Source organism: Pseudophryne corroboree, chromosome 2 (assembly GCF_028390025.1).
Source record: "Pseudophryne corroboree isolate aPseCor3 chromosome 2, aPseCor3.hap2, whole genome shotgun sequence".
NCBI classification, from domain to species: Eukaryota; Metazoa; Chordata; class Amphibia; order Anura; family Myobatrachidae; genus Pseudophryne; species Pseudophryne corroboree.
In genome coordinates this window covers 786,996,518-787,013,459 of record NC_086445.1, presented here as the reverse complement: position 1 = coordinate 787,013,459, position 16,942 = coordinate 786,996,518, and the positions used below count along the sequence as shown (strand labels likewise).

General features: G+C 46.1%; 1 protein-coding gene across 1 annotated transcript in view; it reads right to left on the bottom strand.

The window, feature by feature from the left end:
• Positions 1 to 16,942, bottom strand: part of CLCN4 (chloride voltage-gated channel 4) — a 186,897-nt gene that overhangs the window by 12,028 nt on the left and 157,927 nt on the right. The window contains exon 13 of the mRNA XM_063955548.1: positions 6,062 to 6,278. Coding sequence (XP_063811618.1) covers positions 6,062 to 6,278 — 217 coding nt within the window. The remainder of the gene's footprint in view (positions 1 to 6,061; positions 6,279 to 16,942) is intronic.

Genomic DNA, 16,942 nt, shown 5'->3' with positions numbered 1-16,942 from the left:
GCTATGGTGAGCCAGAGGGGTCAATCTTATTGGAAACTGCATCCTTCCTGGCTGCTGCAAATAGGTGACTGCTCTGACCAGGTGACTCAGTGGGAGGGATACTTTACTGACAATGTAGGCTCGGCCCCCGGAACAGTGGTTTGGGATTCATTTAAGGCATTCCTAAGGGGAACGTATATTAGACGTATTTCTGCCCTCAAAATGTCCTGCAGGGAGAGAGAGCGAGCCCTTGAGAGTGACGCCAGGGATTTGGAATCTAGATACTTGGTGGATGGCACCCCTGCGCTGAAGGTACGCTGGCTGGCGGCCCAGTCGGCATGGGTGGCTCATCTGTCTGATAAAAACTCGCGCTCGCTTCTATTTCAGGCTACTAATATTTACATGCAGGGCGATAGGCCAGGTGGCCTGTTGGCTCGATTGGTGCACAGTGACCGCCCAGGTTCTACAATTGCTCAGATGACCGGTAGCGATGGCGCCCTTGTGAACACCACGCCGGAAATTGCGCAGCTATTCCGCTCCTACTATGCTGAGGTCTACAGTTCACAACTGGTAGACTCGACATCAGACCTCTCCGCTTATTTAAGTAATATTCCCCTACCCACACTCCCCCCGGAGGCCTCTGAGATGCTGGAGGCACCCTTAACTCTGGAAGAGGTAACGGCGGCTATTGGCTTGTCTCCCAGCGGCAAGGCACCGGGCTATGACGGCATCCCCTCAGAGGTATACAAGACCCACATTGATTTCTTCGGTCCTAGGCTTCACGCCCTGTATTCTGATATTTTTGTTAATGATCAACTTCCCCCCTCTATGGCGGAGGCGATTATTATAGTGATCCCGAAGCCCGGAAAAGACCCTAGATCCCCAGAATCCTATAGACCGATATCATTGATTCCCACTGACGCTAAGATCCTGGCAAAGATTTTAGCAGTTCGACTCAACACCGTAATTACTTCCATTATCCACTCCGACCAGACCGGCTTTATGCCAGGGATGTCCACTTCTATTAACCTACGTAGATTATATACCATCTTACAAATTCCATATGACTTCCCCTCTGACTCGGTAGTGGTCTCACTGGATGCCGCCAAGGCATTTGACAGTATCGAGTGGTCCTATCTATGGGAGGTCATGACAGCTATGGGTTTCGGGCCTAATTTTATAAAATGGATTAAATTGCTTTATCAGCACCCGACTGCCAGGATCTCAGTGAATGGCTATATCTCTCCCTCGTTCCGCCTGTTTCGCGGGACCAGGCAGGGATGTCCTCTGTCCCCAACCTTGTTTGCCCTGGCCATCGAACCCTTGGCCTGTCTAATAAGGTCCCACCCAGGCGTGGTGGGCATTCATACCGGCCCTCGTGAGGATAGGATTGCCCTTTACGCTGACGACATGCTGTTGTTTCTGCAGGATTACACCAGGTCTATGCCTACAGTGTTGCAATTGATTGAGGAGTTCGGTGTATATTCAGGCCTTCATATTAACTGGTCTAAGTCCTCTATTATGCCTGTGATTGGCCCCCCCCCTGCTGCTCCTAAAATCTCCCTACCGCTATGTTGGACGGCGAAATTTAAATATCTTGGGATTCAGGTAACCAATGACCCCTCTGACTTTACACCTTTGAACCTTGATCCGATCATGCAACAAATTACTCGTAAATCCAAGACTTGGTGTAAGCTTCCATTGACTGTATCTGGCAGGGTCAGCCTCGTAAAAATGATAATACTACCTAAGATTCTATATGTGGTTCTGCAATCCCCTGTATATATTCATCCATCCTTCTTTAGAAAATTGAATAGTGTCCTGTCTTCTTTAATATGGGCTAGCAAACGTCCTAGAATACAACTGAACACTCTCACCAGGCTGCGCAGCGACGGAGGTCTGGCCTTGCCAAACTTTCAGATGTACTACTATGCTGCTCAGCTGTCTCATATTAGTGCATGGGTACAGGATACTGGCGTCACTTCTCTACACTGGGTATTTGTCCAATGCTACTTCCCCGACTTATCCCCCCTGCAGGTGTTGCTGAGTGGGAGCTTGGCCCGGTTCCTCCCTCCTCTTATATACCAAGCCATGAAGGTGTGGCAGGCACTAAAAATTCTTTTGAAATTTGATGGATTGGACCCGGACACCCCCCTCTGGTATTCTAAATGGCTCCCTGAACTGTATGCGCTCGAGGGGAGGGAAGTTTGGGCCCCTAAATCAGTGATTTCCATAAATCACCTTTATACGGATAATACGCTCAAATCCTTCCAACAACTAAAAGATGAGTTTAATTTGCCTAACTCCTATTTTTTTAGATACCTCCAGCTCAGACATGCCTTGCAGTCCCAATTCGCCAATTCCCCCCCTAAAATTATACCATTTCCCATTAAGACCTTTGTAAGTATGCTGGGTCGAGTTAAGATGATTTCCCATGCTTATGGTTATCTACTCGCCAAACTCCATATAGATCCTTTGACACGTCTCCGTGTCAAATGGGAGCAGGATCTGGGCCCCATAGATGAAGAGAACTGGGCCCTTGCTTTGGAAACTCCGTGCACGGTTACCAAATCCATCAGGTATCAACAGATACAATACTTCCTTTTGCATAGAATATATATGACCCCGGCCAGACTGGCCAAATTCGGGACGGGTCGTGTGGGTGACTGCCCTAAGTGTGGGATGACTGCAGGTACTTTTTGGCACCTCATTTGGGATTGTCCAGTGCTGCGGGCTTTCTGGGCGGGGGTCGGATCGATTCTGGGGAACACAGGGGTGGACGAGGCCATGCTTACTCCGCAATTTTGCATCCTGGGAATGGGTAGCTCTGACTTTGTGTCTGGTCCAGAGGGCCTATATGCTCGCAACATATGTGCAATGGCGAAGGTGAGCATTGCGAGGCTATGGATGGCCCCTAAGGGCCCTACACTCCCCGCTCTTAAGGCACTAATAAACGACACTGTTTTTAAGGAACGATACATTTATATGAAACACAATGCCTCCGCTAAATTTGAAAGAATTTGGTCTCCATGGCTGGAATCCATATACTCCGTCCCAGACCCTACAACTTAATGGTGATAGGGTTATTAACAGGTCCTGGATTTGCCAAGTTATGATCTTCTAGGGCCATAGGCTTCCCTCTCACCCAATGGGTTGTGAATGAGAGAGTGGCTCTGTGCCCATCTGGACAGAGTAGGATTTAGAGTGCTAGTATCCCCCAATGCGTCCTCTTCCCCATAATGTTTTTTGTCTCTTTGTTTTTTTAATTTTTTTATTTCTGGGGTTCTCTGTGTTTGGTTTCTGATTGTTTTCTTCTCTTTTAAAGGGTTTTACTCGGACGGATTGTCCGTAAGAGTTATATTTGAGGGGGGAAGGGGGGAAACAAAACAAAGTATAATGTGATTTCATGAATACTAGAGTGTACGGATAATGCAAAATAATGGTATATATAACTGTACATTCCTATGCGCCTATGAGCAAATGACATAGTTTGAAAATAAGTCGAAAGTGAATGCTGTTCCCCGATGAGGACATGTCATTACGTGTTTAATGTGTTCCTGTTATGCAATGTCTGTATGCAAACTACTCTCCTTCGAAATAAAAATACTTTATTTAAAAAAAAAAAAAAGACAAGCAATATACAGTAGCATTTGGACCAGATGTATATCAGGCATACAAATGTATATACTTGCACCACATGATAGTGTAGAGATGTGGCTATTAACATCATGCAACCTTAGGGCGGGATTAAATTCTTTTCACCCCTTTCTACACCTGTTCTGTTTCTGCCCTCGGGGGCATGGTATCATTATTTCAGCTTGCTGCCCTTGGAGTAACAAGGCACCCAACTCTTTACACGGCTAAACCTGATTACTATGGGCGCGATATGCATGATAATGGGGATCATTTTAGACATGAGATTGGGCGTGATATATCATTTGAATTCCACCCTTAGAATTTACAATATCATAATGTAATGCAGAGTCATATAGATAACAGTGAATGCAGCCTGGACAGTTCTTACTGCATTCAATTAATATGATTGTTAAAGGGACTGAAAACAGATTTTTTTTATTTAAATTTGGATTTAATTACATCTGTATTAAAAATGCAACATTCTCATTAAATTAATAACTCCAGACAATATTATCTCTTGTATATATGACACGTCTTACATTATGATACAAATAGGGTAATGTAACTTTAGTCTTCACTACTAACGGCAATATTCAATTAGTTTCGACATTTTCGACATAGCGGAAAGACAGCACTTTCCGCCGATAATCAGCACTTGACGACACTTCAATAATCAATTGAAGTTCCGGTTTTCCGCCCTGTCGAAAATTCCGAAAAGTAAAAAAACACATGGATGAGCAGAATCTCTGCTTATCCATGTGCTTTCGACCCCACCGCTGTCGAAAACGGGTCAGTTTTCGACCATTCATTTTCGCCCATAAGAGAGGACGATAATGAATGGTCAGAATCAGCGGGGAAACAAGTGGTAACGGCCCGCAATAGAATACTCCCCCTAATAGGGGGAGATGTACTAAGCCTTCGACAGTGATAAATTAAAGAGAGATAAAGTACCAGCCAATCAGCTCCTGTCATGTTACAGGCTGTGTACTGCGAAGCTACAGTACATTTCTATACCATCTTTACACTATTCCTACATACTTGTTATACTGATGTCCAGCAGGTGCTACTCAGATGAATCAGGCTCAAAATATCCACCTACTACATATGGGTTTCTTCAGAGCTTCTTTCTATGGCCCTTATTCCGAGTTGATCGCTCGCAAGGCGAATTTAACAGAGTTGCTCACGCTAAGCCGCCGCCTACTGGGAGTGTATCTTAGCTTCTTAAAATTGCGAACGATGTATTCGCAATAATGCGATTACACACTTCTTAGCAGTTTCAGAGTAGCTTCAGACTTACTCGGCATCTGCGATCAGTTCAGTGCTTGTCGTTCCTAGTTTGACGTCACAAACACACCCAGCGTTCGCCCAGACACTCCCCCGTTTCTCCAGCCACTCCTGCGTTTTTTCCGGAAATGGTAGCGTTTGTATCCACACGCCCATAAAACGCCGTGTTTCCGCCAAGTAACACCCATTTCCTGTCAATCACACTACGATCGCCGGAGCGAAGAAAAAGCCGTGAGTAAAAATACTATCTTCATTGTAAAATTACTTGGCGCAGTCGCAGTGCGAATATTGCGCATGCGTACTAAGCGAAATTTCACTGCGATGCGATGAAAATTACCGAGCGAACGACTCGGAATGAGGGCCTATGTTCGGAGCACAAATGTGTCCACCTCTAAATTGGGTAAAGTTACAATTGCTAGAAAAATAATTTAACTGCTTCTTCTGGCGTGAGCTGCTGCCTTTTGTAGTTTTATAGTGAGCCATGCGGCAGGGTTTCAAACAGCATTCTCCAGCACTGATCCGGAACATCTATACTTCTGAGCATCTGACATCTCCAGAGCCTTCTTGGACCATAACAGTGAACAACATATAAACTACAGGGCATCACGGATCACAGCATGAGGGGATCAGCAATTATCTTGAAAGACTTAGGGCCTGATTTATCAACAAGTTTTATCTTATGCAACTTGCTTTAAAAGTCGTTGCGTATGGTAAATGGTGCTCCAGCCAATCAGCTTCTAACTTTAATGTTTTTGAAAAATGACAGTATGCAGCTGATTGGTTGGAGCACCATTTATCATACGCAACAAGTTTAAAACACGTTGAAAAATCAACCCCTTAATTGCTCATTTAAGGGTTTATATACTAATGGCAGAAAAACCCTTTTCCTAGGAAATTTGATTTTTTTTCTGGCGTCAAGGCCTCTTACTATCTATCAAGCTCTCCCTGCCTGTCATAGCTTTCCCGGGTAGCGCACAGGTATCTCAGGATGGCAGTAGCAGAGGGTAATAGGTGATAAACATGCTTTATTTATGTAAATAAAGCATTTATTCAAATTGCACTATTTTTACATTTTTTATTTCTTTTAGAACAATTCATTTTATTCCTCAAACTTATTTTCTGCAATATCAACTGCAATTTCTTTTATTAAAGTGATGCTTACCCACTCCGAGTGACAAGACATTGCCTGAGTCCGAGTTTTCTAAAGATGTCCACCACTGTCTCCATTGGTGTGTGGTCAGTGACTGTGAAGGGGCTCAGGTTAAGTATGCGTCTCAGTTTCAGAGGATGAGGGCTGTTAGCTGGAAGTTCTGGGGGATCTTCTGTGAAATATACTATTGAGTTGCTCACCACCCCATCTTGTCTCTGTCTGGCATTTTCTATAAATTAAATAAAGCTTCTAGTGAGCATTATTTTTATCAAATAAACTGTAAAAACATAAACATGGTTATATAATAAAAGGAGATTTATGGTAAGACTTACAATTGTTAAATCTTTTTCAGCGAGGTGCACTGGATTCCACAGGGAATAACATCTGGGTGTAGAGTTGAACCTTGATCCGAGGCACCAACAGGCTAAAGCTTTGACTGTTCCCAGGAGGCACTGCACCGCCTCCTCTATAGCCCCACCTCCAGGCACTGGAGCTCAGTTTTGTTAACCAGTCCAATGCAGTAGCAGGTAAGAGAGACGGTAGATGTTAGTCACATACTGTAGAACCACATTCTCACGACAGGAAAAGGGACTAGCAGCTAATGCCATACAAATCCAGAGAAGCTAAGTCAAGGTGGGCGCCCTGTGGAATCCAGTGTACCTCGCAGAAAGAGATTTAACAATGGTAAGCCTTACCATAAATCTCCTTTTCTTCAGCGTGGTACACTGGTATTCCACATGGAATAACATCGTGGATGTCCTAAAGCAGTTCCTCAAGAGAGGGGATGCACTGTAGAGGGCACAAGAACCCGGCGTCCAAAGGAAGCATCCTGGGAGGCAGAAGTATCAAAGGCATAGAAATGATGAACGTGTTCACTGAGGACCACATAGCCGCCTTGCACAATTGTTCAGTGGACGCACTACGGCGGGCCGCCCAAGAAGGTCCAACAGACCGAGTAGAATGGGCCTTGATAGCAGCAGGAGCTGGGAGTCCAGGATGCGCATAAGCTTGAGCAATCACCATTCTAATCCATCTGGCCAAGGTTTGCTTATTCGCAGGCCAGCCACGTTTGTGAAAACCAAAAAGTACAAAAAGGGAATCTGATCTCCTGATAGAGGCAGTCCTTTCCTCATAAATACGGAGAGCCTGTACCACATCCAAAGATCGCTCTTTGGAGGACAAACCAGAAGAGATGAAGGCCGGAACCACAATCTCCTGGTTAAGGTGAAAAGAGGATACAACCTTAGGCAAATAACCTGGGCGAGTTCTAAGAACTGCCCGGTCACAGTGAAAAATCAGAAAGGGTTGACGACAGGACAAAGCGCCTAAGTCCGACACCCTCCTAGCAGAGGCAATAGCCAACAGAAAAATGACCTTAAGCGTAAGGCATTTAAGGTCCACAGACTCAAGAGGTTCAAATGGACACTCTTGAATGGCATTCAGAACAACAGACAGATCTCATGGAGCCACAGGAGGGACATAGGTAGGCTAAATCCGTAAAACACCATGAGTGAAAGTGTGAACGTCGGGAAGAGACGCAATTTTCCTCTGAAACCATACCGACAAGGCAGAAATATGAACCTTGAGGGAGGCCAAACAAAGGCCCAAGTCCAGGCCTTGTTGTAGAAAAGCCAAAAGTCTGGAAGTCCTGAAAGTATATGCATCATAGTTCTTACTGGCACACCAGGTGACGTAAGAATTCCAGACCCTATAATAAATTCGAGCCAAAGCCAGATTACGGGTTTTCAACATAGTTTGAGTGACCACCTCAGAGAAACCTTTGGCTCTCAGGAGTGATGCTTCAAGAGCCACGGCGTCAAAGCCAGTCTGGCCAGGTCCAGGTAGACACAAGGGTCCTGAACGAGGAGATCTGGGCATTGAGGAAGTAGAAGAGGATGCTCTAGCGAGAGACCCTGCAGGTCTGAGAACCAATGCCGTCTGGGCCACGCTGGAGTGACTAGAAGTAGTATTCCTCATTCTTGCTTGAACTTCCGTATTACCCTGGGTAGGAGTGACACTGGAGGGAACATGTATGGCAGCTGAAAGTTCCATGGAATTGCCAGTGCGTCCACGAGCGCTGCTTGAAGATCCCTTATCCTTGATCTGAAGACCGGAACCTTGTGATTGTGTTGAGACGCCATCAGGTCTACTTCTGGTAGGCCCCACTTGTCTACTAGGACTTGAAAGCCTTCCGGATGAAGACTCCACTCTCCAGCATGCACGTCCTGATGACTGAGGAAGCCCGCTTCCCAGTTGAGGACCCCCGGAATGAACACTGCTGATATGGCTGATAGATGACGTTCCGCCCATTGAAGGATTTTTGACACTTACATCATTGCCATGCGGCTTCGAGTGCCATCTTGATGATTTATGTATGCCACCGTGGTGGCGTTGTCGGACTGAACTTGAACAGGCCTGTTCTGTACTAGAGGCAGGGCAAGCATCAACGCATTGAACACCGCCCGCAATTCCAGAATGTTTATCGGGAGGAGAGATTCCTCCCTGGTCCACCAACCCTGGAGAGAGTGTTACTCCAACACTGCGCCCCAACCCCGCAGACTGGCATCCATCGTTAGGAGGACCCAGTTGGAGATCCAGAAGGGACAGCCCCTGCTCAAGTGTTGGTCCTGTAGCAACCAGCTCAGAGACAGAAGAACCTCTGAAGTCAAGGAGATAATTTGAGACCTGATCCGGTGAGGCAGGCCACCCCACTTGGAAAGGATTAACCGCTGCAGAGGGTGGAAATTAAATTGAGCGTACTCTATCCTGTTGAATGCCAACACCATGAGGCCTTGTACTTGCGTCGCCGAGTGTATTGACACTCTATGGTGAGAGAGGAAGTATCTGATCCTGTCCTGAAGTTTCAGGACCTTCTCTGGAGACCAGAACAATCGTTGGTTGTGTGTGTCCAATAATGTCCCCAGGTGCACCATGTTCTGAGCAGGGACCAGCGAGGACTTCTTTCAATTGATGAGCCACCCGTGGGCTTGTAAGACTTGGACCGTCAGTTCCAGATGACGAGGAGAAACTCTGAGGCGTTTTCCAGGATCAGCAAGTCATCCAGAAACGGCATGATCCTGACACCCTGACGGTGGAGAAGAGCCGTCATGACCTCCATGACCCTGGTGAAGATCCGAGGAGCCGTGGTAAGTCCGAAAGGCAAGGCCTGGAATTGATAATGTAGGTTGCCAACAGCAAACCGCAGATATTGCTGATGCGACATGGCAATAGGTATGTGCAGGTAAGCATCCTATATGTCCAGGGATCCCATATAGTCCTTGGGTTCCATGGCCAGTACAATAGAGCGCCCATACGGAATTTGGATACCCTTACAAATTTGTTCAAAGATTTGAGGTTGAGTATAGGCCGGGAGGACCCATTTGGTTTCGGGACTAGAAACAGGTTCGAACAGTAGCCCCTGCCTCTTTGAGACAGAGGTACCAGCACAATCACTCCAGTATCTAGGAGAGATTGTACAACCTAGCATAAAGTCTGTGCTTTCAACAGATCCGAAGGTATAACTGTTGAGCAAAACTCGCGAGGGGGACGTCTCTTGAAGGAGATCACGTACCTGTGAGAGACAACTTCCAGCAACCAGGCATCTGAAGTGGTCTTTGACCAGGCCTGGGAGAACTGCAGAAGTCAGCCTCCCACCCTGGGGTCCCCCAGGGGGAGGCCCGCCACGTCATGCCGCAGGCTTGTCCTGTTTGGAAGCAGGCTGATGGGTGGCCCAAGATTGCTTAGACTTGGGCTTGGTGGTTTTGAAAGTACGAGCCTGTCTTGGGTACGCCTGACCCTTTGCTTTACCTGGAGGTTGAAAGGAACGAAAAGTGGTACTCTTAGCCTTCGGAGCAGAAGGATTAGTACTTGGGAGAAATGCCAAGTCAGTCACGATCTTGTTCAGATCCTCCCCAAATAGTATGTCTCCCTTAAAAGGGAGCACCTCCAAGGACTTTTTGGAGTCCAGGTCCACTTTCCAGGACCTTAACCACAAAATCCGCGAGCCAGGATAGATGTAGTAGACGCCTTGACCGCAATTACGCCTGCATCAGAAGCCGCCTCCTGAATATAGTGAGAGGCTGTGGTAATATATGACAGATATTGTCTAGCAGTGTCAGAAAAATTTAGAGGTAGCTCATCCTCAATTGCCTGAACCCATGCTTCAATAGCTTTTGCAGTCCAAGAGGCCGCCATAGTGGGTCTATGCACAGCACCAGTAAGCGTGACCGGTAAGCGTGTAAAAAGACTTCAGGCATCCCTCCACTTGCTTATCCGTCGGTTCCTTCAGTGAGGCAACATTGGTGACAGGCAGAGTAGAAGATGCCACTAGAAGGGCGACATGAGAGTGCACCGGCGGTGGAGTTTCCCACTTGTTACTCAACTCCGCAGGGATAGGGTAAAGAGCTAGCATCTTTTTGGACAGGAAAAATTTCTTTCCTGGAGACGACAGGATTCCTGACGTATGTCAATTAAAAGGTCAGAATGTGGTAAAACTACTTTAGCAACCTTCTGACGTTTGAACTTATCAGGCTTCTTAGACGTAACAGGAGGATCAATCTCATAATCAATCTGGAGAATCAGTTTGATAGCCTCCACTAGGTCAGGAACATCAACTTGGTCAGGAACATCAACATCAGCTTCATCAGAAGCAACTGTATCAGTGTCTGACGGATCAGTATAATCCCCATCCTCATCGGAAGAATCATCCGAAATATTAGTGGATTGTGAGGAAGAAATGGTCCGCTTAGATGACCCCTTGGCCCCTGCAGGGCGAGGTACAGGTTTTTGTCTAACCAAAGACTGATTTACTTGTTGTAACTGGGTAGACAGAGTATCCGCCCAAGGCGGGTTAACTACAGGGACAATATGTGGCTGCAATAGCACAGGAGGTCCCACAGGGGGCGTAAGCCGTGTTACAAGCGTAGTCAGCATATTTGACAATGCAGTTCAAGGTGGGTCCTGATTTGCCACAGGTGCTGCAGACTGACTGGAAGGTGCAGGGCACCCAGTACCTGAACCCTCAGCTGAAACCTTTTCCTCAGTCAAATACATGGTGCCAGCACTGCATGATGCAGGAGCGTCTGTGGATTTCCCGCCCTGTGTAGCAGACATTATTGGGAATTTAGCCTTAGGGCACAATATAGCCAGACAAACAAAATATCTGAGAAAAAAAAACCCTGTGTCATGTGACAGCAAATGCAGAGCACAAACAGAGGATTTAAGCGGTGTGAGGTGACTGAAACACACAGTGAAAAATACAAAGCAGTATATCCTGTGGAACACTATATTTTATATGAGACCCTGACGCACTTAGCCCCCCAGGGTACAGAATATAGTGATAGCAATACGTGTGATACACAGAATAGAAACCACACAGCAGCTATAGGCAAACACAGTCACAGGTACAATGCAGAAATTATTACATATAGACAATAAGACTGCACTGGACTAGTAAATCTACATATAGATATGTATGTATACAGATATAACAATACACAGTAAACACTGGATGTATATCACAGAATACTTGTACTAAATATTCATATAGCAGTACACATGTTCTTAACTAACACTGTCTAAAATTACATGTAGAATACTTAAGTGTCTGTAAATACACAGCGCTGACAAGACAGGTGGTTTTACAGAGGAGACAGTGCCCAGCAGTCCCGGAGATCAGCCCAGCTAGTAGTGAAGATGGCGTCAAAATCTCAGCATGGAGTGAGGGAGAAAGAAATGCAGCTCCAGTAGATGACGCCCGGAGCTGGGGGAGGGGCTACAGGTCAGTGCCTTATCCCCTCTGCTGGACTTCACCACCGGGTACTATGGAGCCTATTACAAACGGATTTTTGGTAAATCCGACCTGTGCTCCCTGCCCTGGTGGATATAATGGAGTCCCTGTACGGCCACAGTGTCCACGCCAGTGGTGCGGTCCGTCTCCTGGGACCGTGACTGGATCGCGATTTACCGGCGGGTCCCACCTGAGGGACACTTTTACCTCTTCCCTGTCATGCAGCCACACAATCCAGGAGAGCAGCAGCGGTGGTGTGCCTAGAAACCGGTGCATCCCCACTGCAAGTACCCGGGAACCAGGCCGCGGGAGTATGCAGCGCCGCCGAGGGAGGTGAGGGAGAGTAACATAAAAAGTGTTGCGGCCCCTGAAGTCTTCTTAAAAAGCTCTTTTTAGGGCTGCCTAGCGCAGCCCCCCCTGTTAGTGATCTGCACTGCAGGTACCAACTTACAAATTGAGCTCCAGTGCCTGGAAGCGGGGCTATAGAGGAGGTGGTGCAGTGCATCCTGGGAACAGTCAAAGCTTTAGCCTGTTGGTGCCTCGGTTCAAGATCCAACTCTACACCCCGATGTTATTCCTTGTGGTGGAATACCAGTGTACCCCGCTGCAGAAATTATATTAACATAAGAAAACACATTTATTTGATTTTTACTCTGCTCTGTTAGAATCCAAATGCTGTTGCCCTGATTAATGTTATTGCTAATCTGAGTGACCTAAAAGCGAAAGTATTATATTTTGCAAATATAACCATTATCCCATACTTATTTGTTACTACAATAATACATAACTACATAATACAAAATGATATCCCTTTCACACGGCACAAATAACCTGGTATCGACCCGGCATATTGCCGGGTCGACACAGGTCGGCGTGCGGTGTGAAAGGGGCATAGCCGAAATCGCGGGTCGCCTGACCCGGCAATTCAACCCGGGAATAAAGCAGTGTTATGCGCGGGTTGAATGCCGGGTCAGTGGCTGCAGAAATGGGCTCCCGGGTCGATGCGTCCCAGGACCCGTTTACTACAGCAGGGAGAGGAGGCGCGGAGATGATCTCATCTCCCAGCGCCGCCTCCACCTCCGCCCCCACCGCTGGCTCCGCTGTTCGTTGCTATGGCAACCTGCCTGGCATATTGCCGGGTCGGGGTAGCCTGCAGCGGCGGCCAATGCCGGATCCCACCCGGGAAGGACCCGTTTCCAATTCCCGGGTGGGATCCGGCATTGGCAGTGTGAAAGGGGTATTATACAAAAGCCAATCAACAAAACATAGTTTGATCTATTGACAAGACAATGAGAATCAATGATAAATAGCACCTGTGAGAGCGTTGGGTATGGGTGACCGGCGGTTGGGAGACCGCCGGTCACCATGCAGACGCCGTAATCCCGTTGTTTAGAATGCCGGTAAGAGGGGGGGGGGGGGGAGCGCAACGAAGCCACAGGTTCTATTCTCTGTGGATGTTGTGGACATGCTGACTATCAGCATTTCCACCGGGTGGGGTTTCGGCATCAGTATAGTGACGACTGCTAGTCACATAACCGCATCCTTGTGAGGGATGGACCAGCACTCAGGAACATGTGCTCAAGAAACAGTGAGACAGAGGTACAGTGATCGTAAGGAAAACACAAGGGCAGAGTGCACTGCACGTGAAAGTTTATCTATAACTATGTCACTGCTGCTACAAATGACGGCATCATGTTCTGACATAACTGTAGAGAGCGTGCAGACGCTGAGGACTAGCTGTCCCCTGATACCCAGAGTAAGACGGTGCCTCACTGCTGTGGATGGGAAGCTGCGGAGGAGGGAAATGGTGGGTGACGTTCTGCATGGAGTACAAAGCCAAGGAAATGCAGTATTGGGGGGAGAGCGAACACACAGGCAATGCTAGCAGGAATACTGCCTATTCAGCCAATATCATATCCATAGACACAAAATAATCTGAATGCTGGTAGTTTATAAGAATTTGATAGATGACATTGGCCAGGTAAAGAAATTTGCATTTTTTTCTTCAACGTTTTAATTGATATAGCAGCAGATGTGACGAATATCAGGGACCAAGCATCAATGATTGCATTTTTCTGCTTATCCAGACAAGGACAATAATACCCTGAAGCCTGGAAGCCCACCAGCTGTACAAGGAGCTAAGTCATTTTGTTTCCTGCTCTACAAATGTCTTTTTCTTCTGTTAGGAAGTAGACTTTGAATTATTACTGCTCAGGGACCAAACTGGTTAGCATATAAATAGGTCTGAAGATTAAAATTTTACATGTAAAGAGAAGTGCTCTTAATATCAGCAACATGCAAGACATTGCAGATGTGGATCCTTGAGAGAGACAGGTGAGTGGAATGCCAGATAGGAAGAGGTTGCAATAGTTGAGACGGGAGATGATCAGAGAATTTACCAGATGTGTTTAGTTGCATCTTGAGTAAGAAGGGCATATTGTAGCACTTTCTCAAAGGTGGATAAGGAAGAGACAAGGCGTGAGGAATAAAGCAGAAGGAAAAGTTACCAACATTGTAAGCTTTGGCGACTGAGAAAAAGTGATGCTAATGGTGAGGATAATATGAGGGAAGACTGTGCCTCTAGTCTGGACGGAGGGAAGATGATAAGTTCTGGTAAACATACTGAGTTTGGGAGTGGTGAGGGGAGGATTCCAATCTAATTCTCTACCACAGACACACACATTAGGGATAATATTGCTAATAACCTGCCAGTACGTCTGCACTGTAGAAACACCTGGAGGGAAGCCACATGAACTAAAGAACTGCAAAGTACTGTATCAATACTAACCACTTTGCTAGAATATCACTTTGTTGTCGCTATCTAGTTTTGACTGACAACATTTTTGAAAGACTTTTTTTTTTTACTGAAACTAAAGTGATATATTTCAGTCCCCTGTGGTGACCTTTTATTCAAAGACTCCATGCACTTTGTAAATACTAAAATTGTTTGATTAAAAAGATTTCTGAAAAGAAAAAAGAAAAAACTTCCTGGCAGTGACCTTCACAACCTGACTGGGATCAAGTGGGTTCACATGTTTATAAAATTATATTACATTTAAAAAAACAGTTTAAATATTTGGTCTAAGATTTTTTTTTTCTCTCTTTGATTGGATTCATCCTGCGGTATGCGATTGTTCAATGTAACAGTATACCTGATGTGACCCAAGAGACTGTACAGAGCATGTCTAGGGCAGAATAAGAATCCACACACTGTGCCAGTCTCTTTTCTGGAATAGTTCATATGTTCAGTGGTCTTCAGTTATGCTGATTTCTCAAAGGAAAGATTTTTCAAAACACTTTCCAGTTAGCAAGTACTGCACACAAATCACGGAGATGATAAAAGTAAAAGCACCACAAGACTGAAGAACAGAAATGGTAATATATTCAAGGAAACAGTAAGTAGAATCCTTATCCTGAGAGCAGGGACGGAGACAGAAGATGAGAAGAGTAAACAATAATTTACAAACATGAAATATAAGTAGAAGGCCATACATTGACTTTAACCAAACTATTTATATTCAAAAAGGGGCCAAATTCTGTGGTCTGAGAAAACTACAATCAATAACCTAAGGATTTGCTGACTGTGGAGTCTAAACATTCTGTACTATTAGTGGTAAACCCGAGAAATGTTTTGAGAAATACATATCTGGGTAAATACTCCTCTTTGTTCCCTGACCTTGCTGTCTCGTACATATTCTACTGTCTTACCTCTTAATAGTTCTCCTAATGCACTTCACTGAATACTGAATCTCGTGAATTGGTTTGGCATGAAAAACACAGCAGTCAGGATGAGAAGACTAAAGGGCCCTACTCACTGGCCGACCCGCCGCCGAGCTGCCCGACGGCGGATACGGCCGACGAGCGACCCGGCGGCGGGGGGACAGTGACGGGGGGAGTGAAGTTTCTTCACTCCCCCCGTCACGCGGCTGCATTGAAGTGCAGGCAAATATGGATGAGATCGTCCATATTGGCCTGCATGCACAGCCGACGGGAGACCAGCGATGAACGAGCGCGGGGCCGCGCATCGTTCATCGCAGGAGTCTCCACACTGAAAGATATGAACGAGTTCTCGTTCATTTATGAACGAGATCGTTCATATCTTTCAAAAAATCGGCCAGTGTGTAGGGCCCTTAACAGCAGAATACTGACGGCCAGAATTCTGCCGGAACCAAGTTAGTATTTTCTCCCTACCCCTAAGCCTAACCCTAAAGCTGGGTAAACATTGGAGTGAACGGCATTAATTCCGACATCGGATTGAACGTCCTTGAGCCCAGATTGAGTGTACACTCTGGAATACTGTTCTATCCTTCATACAAGGTCGCTAGTGATATCACTGGGTTTGATGTGCAGCACATCAAACCTAGCTCCCATCACTAGCGACAGCGGGAGCGTGCAATCACCTGTACACACTGAGCGATGTAGGCGATTTGTTGTTACAACATCATTTAAAGTGTGTACCAAGCTTACCCTACCCCTCCCACAGCCTAACCCGAAACTCCCCTCCCCCCTGTAGCCTAACCTAACCTACCCCACCTCTGCAGCCTAACCCTCCCGCTAGTGCCTAATCCTAATCTCAACCCCAGTACTCGCCTCCAGGATCCGTCAGGATTCTGACCATCAGTGGTTCCACTGTTGGTCTTCTAACTGCCGAGATCCCGACTGTCTGGATTGTGACCACATCCCTCATAAATACATGAGTACTGTTTCTAAAACAGATTTAAAATCAAGCCTGACATTTCAGGACTTAACATGGATGTGTGGTGGATCTTTACTTTTATTAGTTCCACACTGACATTTGAAAGTAATTTCTGTATATTTGTATTAATGGTTTCATTTCTTTTAAATGACATGCTGAAATATACTAAAACATGGATCTGATTCACTACTACAACTAACTCTCAATAAACTTTGGGCGAGATTAATCAGAGGTTAAAAAACTGCACTGCTACCAAAAACATTCATTTTCTCCTGCACCGGCGGAGCGACCCTCTGCTACTGGAGGCATGGCTGCTACAGAGTCAAGTAGTAAGGTAATGTAGCAAACAGCTACACTTAGTGCCAACTATTGGGCTCTAATGATAAATAAGTGCCAGAATTGCAGACAC